The 5,929-nt window shown below is 71.6% G+C and overlaps 1 protein-coding gene across 1 annotated transcript in view; it reads left to right on the top strand.

Moving 5' to 3' along the window:
• The window catches only part of SP6 (Sp6 transcription factor), an 11,173-nt gene extending 8,411 nt beyond the window's left edge, over positions 1-2,762 (top strand). Inside the window, exon 2 of the mRNA XM_019005466.1 lies at positions 2,163-2,762. Coding sequence (XP_018861011.1) covers positions 2,163-2,739 — 577 coding nt within the window. The 3' untranslated portion in view covers positions 2,740-2,762. The remainder of the gene's footprint in view (positions 1-2,162) is intronic.
• The last annotated feature ends 3,167 nt before the right edge of the window (positions 2,763-5,929 follow it).

The raw sequence follows: 5,929 nt of genomic DNA, 5'->3' as shown, positions 1-5,929 counted from the left end.
TGGGGTGGGAATTGGGATGGGGACTGGGGTTGGGGTGGGAATTGGGATGGGGACTGGGGTTGGGGTGGGAATTGGGATGGGGACTGGGGTTGGGGTGGGAATTGGGATGGGAATTGGGGATTGGGATTAAGAATGGGGATTGGGGTGGGAATTGGGGATGGGGATTGGGGTTGGGGATTTGGAATGGGAATTGGGATGGGGATTGGGGATGTGTTCGACCCCATTTCTGCACAGCCAGCCCCCATCAGCTGCTTGTCCTGCCCCTTCCCAGGACCCCCATGGCAGGATCCCCTTCCCAGAATCCCCCTCCCCATTGCAGGACCCCCCTCCCCATGGCAGGATCCCCTTCCCAGAATCCCCCTCCCCATTGCAGGACCCCCCTCCCCATTGCAGGACCCCTCTTCCCCATTACAGGATCTCTCCCCATCACAGGACCCCCTCCCCATCCCGGGATCCCCCTCCCCACTGCAGGACCCCTCTCCCCTTTTCAGGATCTCTCCCCATCACGGGACCCCCTCCCATCACGGGACCCCCTCCCCATCACAGGACCCCTCTCCCCATCACAGGACCCTCTCCCCATCACGGGACCCTCTCCCCATCACAGGACCCCCTCCCCACCGCTCCACCCCGGTGTCCCCATCCCTCCATCCCCGCCGCAGGGCCGGTGCCGTGGGGCCGCGCTCAGCCCCACGAGGCAGCCGCGTTTCGGTGGCGGCGGCGGTGGAGCCGTCCCTGCTGGGATGATGAAAACCAGGAGAGTTTTCCCCGAGGCCAAGGAGGAGTTCCCTGCACCCTCCGCCCGGCCGGGCGCTTGCCAGGCTCGCCGGGAGATGCGGGCTCCCACGCGCCACAGCCGGGATCCCGGCTCTGCGGGGCCACCAGAACCTTTTCCCGTGGGATTTTTGGGGTCCCGGGCACGGGTGGGCTCCCACCGTGCCCCAGCAGGGTCCCCGCGGGGCTGTGGTGGCCGCCAGCCGGGCGCAGCGGTTTGAAATGGGGACACGACGCGCCGGTGATTAAGTGGCTCCACTGGCCGTGGTGTTGTCACCCGGCAGCTCCCGGGGTTTGTCCCTCCCGCAGCCTCGGGGGGGACACGGGAGACAGGGGGGGTTGGACACCCCCGCCCGAGCTGGGACAGGCTCAGCCAGAGCCTCCCGGGCTTTTTTTTTTATTTTTGGGTTGCCCCAAATCCATCGCGGTGGGTCCTGAATCCCGCTCCCTCCTGCCGCGGGTCCGGCTCTGACCCCAAAATTGTCCCCTGCGTCCATCCCCGTCCCATTTATCCCACGGCACAGAACCGAGACTCAATGGGGGGCACTGAGCCCCCCACGGGGACAGGTGACATCGCAGGTGGCCCGGGGGGGGGGACAGGAGGAGAGGCCACTCCTGTGTGTCACCCCTGGATTTGGGGACAGCTCCGGGGGTCTCGGGAGGGGGTGTCAGGAGGAGAGGCCACCCCTGTGTGCCACCCCTGGATTTGGGGACAGCTGCGGTGTCTGGGTGGGGGTGGGGACAGAAGGGGCGCCCGGGGGTCCCCGGGGGGGGTGGCGGTGTCAGGAGGAGGCGGCCACGGGCGCGGGAGGGAGGCGGTTGTTGCTTTCTTCTTTAATTACCCCCCTGTTTGCGGTGTCTGCTGCGAACTTCCCGTCCCCTCCCTCCGCTTTCATCCGCCGGATCCTGGGACCGGAGCCGGCTCCTGTCAAGCGGCGGGGCCGCGGCTCTGCCTCCAAGGGTTAAAATCACCGGGGCCGGGGGTGGAGCTGGGCGGGGGGGCGGAGGGAAGAGCCGGCGGCCGGGCTGGGACCCGGCCATTCCTGCTCGCCCGGCCCAGTGGGTGCCCCGTCCCTGGGGAGCCGCGCGGGTCCCTCGGGGTCCCCTCGGGAAGCAGCGCCCGCTCCACGCCGATGAGGACGGAGCCGCCGGGACCTCGCTGCCGCTAGACCCGTACGTACCGCCCGGTGCTGCCGGGCTCGGCACCCCCGGGATGGTCCCGGGATGGTCCCGGGGACGTGGCCGCCCTGACCGACGGCTGCGACGCGGCAGCTGCGCTCCGGGCCCCGGCAAGTCCCTGCTCGCCACCCCGCAGCGTCCGCTGGCCACCGAGCCCCGGGGCTCCCGGGACACCGCGCTGTGTCCCCCCCGCGCCCCGCTCCGATTTCCAGCGCGACCCCCTTCCCCTCGGGACCGAGACCCCTCCCGTGCTGCCGAGCCCCCCGCGCCGGTGCCGAGTCCTGCGAGGGGCTGGACTGGCTGCACCGACCCCCCCTCGTCCCCGCCGCCCCCGGTGCGGCNGGGGGGCAGGCGGCGTGCCGCTGCCCCAACTGCCAGGAGGCGGAGAGGGGGGGTCCGTGCCCCGAGGGGGTGAAGCGCAAGCACCTGCACAACTGCCACATTCCCGGCTGCGGGAAGGCGTACGCCAAAACCTCCCACCTGAAAGCCCACCTGCGCTGGCACAGCGGCGACCGGCCCTTCGTGTGCAACTGGCTCTTCTGCGGCAAGCGCTTCACCCGCTCCGACGAGCTCCAGCGGCACCTCCAGACCCACACGGGCGCCAAGAAATTCTCCTGCCCCGTCTGCGGCCGCGTCTTCATGCGCAGCGACCACCTGGGCAAGCACATGAAGACGCACGACGGGGGCAAGGACGGGGCCGAACCCGAGGGCAAAAGCGCCGGGGACCCGTCGGCCGCCAAGGGAGGCAAGAGGGAGCCGGAGGGGGGCACGGCCGCCCCCACAAACTGAGCCGCTGAGCCCCGGCTGGGGGACACGGATGGAGGTGGGGCGGGGGCCGGGGGGACCCTTCGGGGCCGGTCTCCGGAGGGATTTGGGGAGGGGGTGGGCGCAGGGCTGGCACCTTGTGCCGGGAGCGGTGGCGAGGCCGGGGACAGGGCTGGTGGCTCGGCCCCGTCCCCCGGCGCGGCGTTTGGGGAGCGCCGCAGCCGGAGCTGCCCCGCGGCGGTTTCACTTGTCCCGCTCCCGCTCTCCCGCCCCGCTTCTCCCTCCTTTCCCCCCCCACCCTCATCCTCCCCCGGCTTCCCAAATCTTTTTTTTTTCTTTCGGGAGGCTGCTGGCAGGCGGCGGGGCTGTTTGGGAGGAACATCAATGGGAGCCGAAGGAGCGGGAGCTGCCCGGGCACGTCCAGCCCAAAGGGGAGGAAGGAGAAGGAGAAAGGGAGAGAGGAGAGGAGAAACCCGGGAGCCTCCTCTCGGGGAGGGCGGCCGCAGCCCCCCCGGCCCCCTCCCCACGGTTCCCTCCAAACTGTGGCACCCCGGGCTCAGCCCCCACCCCGTGCCAGCCCCGTTCTCCCGTCGCCCACGAGGTTTTGGGGGCACGGTCACCCCCGGGCGACAAGCGGGGAGGGTCGGGGGCTGGCGACATCCCCCTGCCCCGTGTGGGAATGCTGAGCTGGCGGGGCTCCCCCACTCCTTGAAGCCTCGCTTTGTTTGTGGGGTTTGAGGATGTGAAACCCATTTTTGGCCTGAATCGTGGCTAAAACGGGGAGGGAAAGAAAAAGAAAAAATAGAAGTCCTGCGTGAATGTGAGCCGTGGGGAGCTCGGGGGGCTGCGGGGGCCGCGGCGGGCGAGCGGCGAGCGGCGGGAGGTTGCCCAAGCGCACACCTGCAGCTTTCCCACACCCACCGCCGCGGCCCCGGGCGGGAAGCACCGGGGCGGCCGCGGGCCCGGGAGAGCCGGGACGGCCGCATTCCTCCGGCCTGATGGGGTGGCACCGAGCCCGGACTGCACGGAGGGGTCCCTTCCTCTCCCGTGGGGGTCCGGGGGGAGGTGGGGGACGTCCCTCTGTCCCCACATCTGTCCGTGCCAGCTGCCACCCCAAAGCCCCGTGACGTTTTGTGGGTCTGAGCCCCGGTTTCGAGCTCGTGGGGTGCAGGGGGTCTGGGGGGGACCCCGCTGAACACCAGTGCGGGTGGGAGCCACGGGTCCCGTCAGTGCCAGCCCCCTCCGACCCTGCTCGTGTCCCCAGGAGGCGGGGACAGCCCCCAGGGTGGGGGTGGGCAGAGCTGAGCCCCCACCGGGGAGCAGGACCCCCAAAATCCGCTCAGCTGCCCCCCCGGGGGGCTCATCCTGCCACCAGCTCGAGGCCGAGCCCCCACTTGTGTCGGTAGCACAGGTACTGGCGGGTCCCGCCCAGGGGATTTTGGGGACCCCCCCAAACTCCCACCCCGATCTTTGGGGTCCCCCGGAGTTCCTGGGTGACGCCTGGCAGGGGAAAAGAGGGGGGTCTGCAGCATTGTGGGGACCCTCTCCCTGCCCTGGAATCACAGCCTTGGGATGGGGGGCACTGGGGGGCTGCGGCCTCTCTGTTCAGGGGATCCCCCACCCCAAATCTTTCAGCACCCCCCAAGTGTGTCCCCAGGGGTCTGTCCCTGTCCCTGCGGGGGCCCTGGTGGGGGGAGCAGTGTGGGGGTGGCCGGGAGGAGGCGATGGTGGCCACAGCGGGCAGTGGGAAGGGGCTTTCAGCGAGGGGGGGTCTCGGTCGCCCCGCGGCGCCGGTGGGAAGCCGGGGGGCGGGAGCCGGTGGCGGCAGGTGGATTTCGACACCGGGGTGGGGCCCGTCCCCAGTGGGGTTTGCACAGCTCCCGCTGAGTCACGGCCGCCCTGCCGGGAGGCTGAAGGTGCCCCGGGGGTCTGCGGGTGCCCCGGGGGCCTGGGGGTGCCCCAGAGATCTGGGGGTGCCCCGGGGGCTCGGGGCAGCGGGCGGAGCCAGCCCCGAGCCCGGCTTCAAAGCGCTGCCCACGGCTCCGCTGCCTCATCCCGCTGCCGAGCAGCCCGGGGGTGCAGCCCCCCCAAAAAACAGCCCGAGGGCTCCCAGCCGGGCCCTGGCCTCGGGGCGGGAGCTGAGGGGGGTGAGGGATTCCCAGCCCGCCTGGGAGGAGGGAGAGACAGGTTGGCCTCGGGGCTGCCGTGTCCCCCCGAGGCTGCCGTGTCCCCCTGTGGCTGCCGTGTCCCCCTGTGGCTGCCGTGTCCCCCCGAGGCTGCCGTGTCCCCCCGAGGCTGCCGTGTCCCCTCGGGGCTGCCGTGTCCCCCCGAGGCTCCCGTGTCCCCTCGTGGTTGGGGCACGGGCTTGGGGGGCCACCTACGTCCCCCAGGGTGACCGGGCAGTGTTGGGGGAGGCGGTCGGGGAGGTGACAAAGCAGATGTCGGAGGTTTCTTTGGATTTTGGAATGAGGCACCGACCCCTTCGGGCCGCACCCGTGACCCGCCGGCACCAGCGGCTGGCCCAGGGTCCGCAGGGGAGGCTGGAAGGGGTGTCCCCCCCAAACTGCCGCCACCATCCCGGTGTCACGGCGGTGCCGCAGAGCAGCGCAACCCCCTCAGCGGGGGCTCAGCGACCCCCAAACCTCGGCTGCCGCTGCGCGCAGGGATTGGGAGGGGGTGCAGAGCTGTGTCCCCCTCCTCTCACAGCTCTTCTCCCCGCTCGGCCCCACAGGTCTGTGCGCCCCGCAATGCTGACGGCGGTCTGCGGCTCCCTGGGATCCCAGCCCTCGGACGCGCCCCGCGCCTCCCCGACCCACCTGGACCTGCAGCCGCTCCAGCCCTTCCAGCCCCACGGCCCCGCCGCCCCGGGGGCCCCCGACTTCGCCTCGCCGCTGCCCCCGCCCGAGCTGCCGCTGCCGGGGCCCGACGACGCCGCCTTCGCCGCCCCCGGCGCCTACGAGCCCCATGGCCCCCCGAGGTTAGAGCTGCCCCCCGACGGCCCCGCCGCCCCCGGAGCCTACGCCAAGCTGCTGCCGGCCGCCCCGGACATGGCGCATCCCTACGAGCCCTGGTTTCGGCCCCCGCACCCCGGCGCCCCCGGCGAGGAGAGCGGAGGTGTCAATTGGTGGGACCTCCACGCCGGAGCCAGCTGGATGGAGCTGCCCCCCGGGCAGGGCGGGGGGCTGCAGGTGCCCGCGCACCCCGGGCTGCCCGC

This window comes from Parus major, unplaced genomic scaffold, assembly GCF_001522545.3.
Source record: "Parus major isolate Abel unplaced genomic scaffold, Parus_major1.1 Scaffold382, whole genome shotgun sequence".
NCBI lineage: Eukaryota > Metazoa > Chordata > Aves > Passeriformes > Paridae > Parus > Parus major.
The sequence above is the reverse complement of the archived record's forward strand: the minus strand, read 5'-3'. Positions and strand labels throughout refer to the sequence as shown.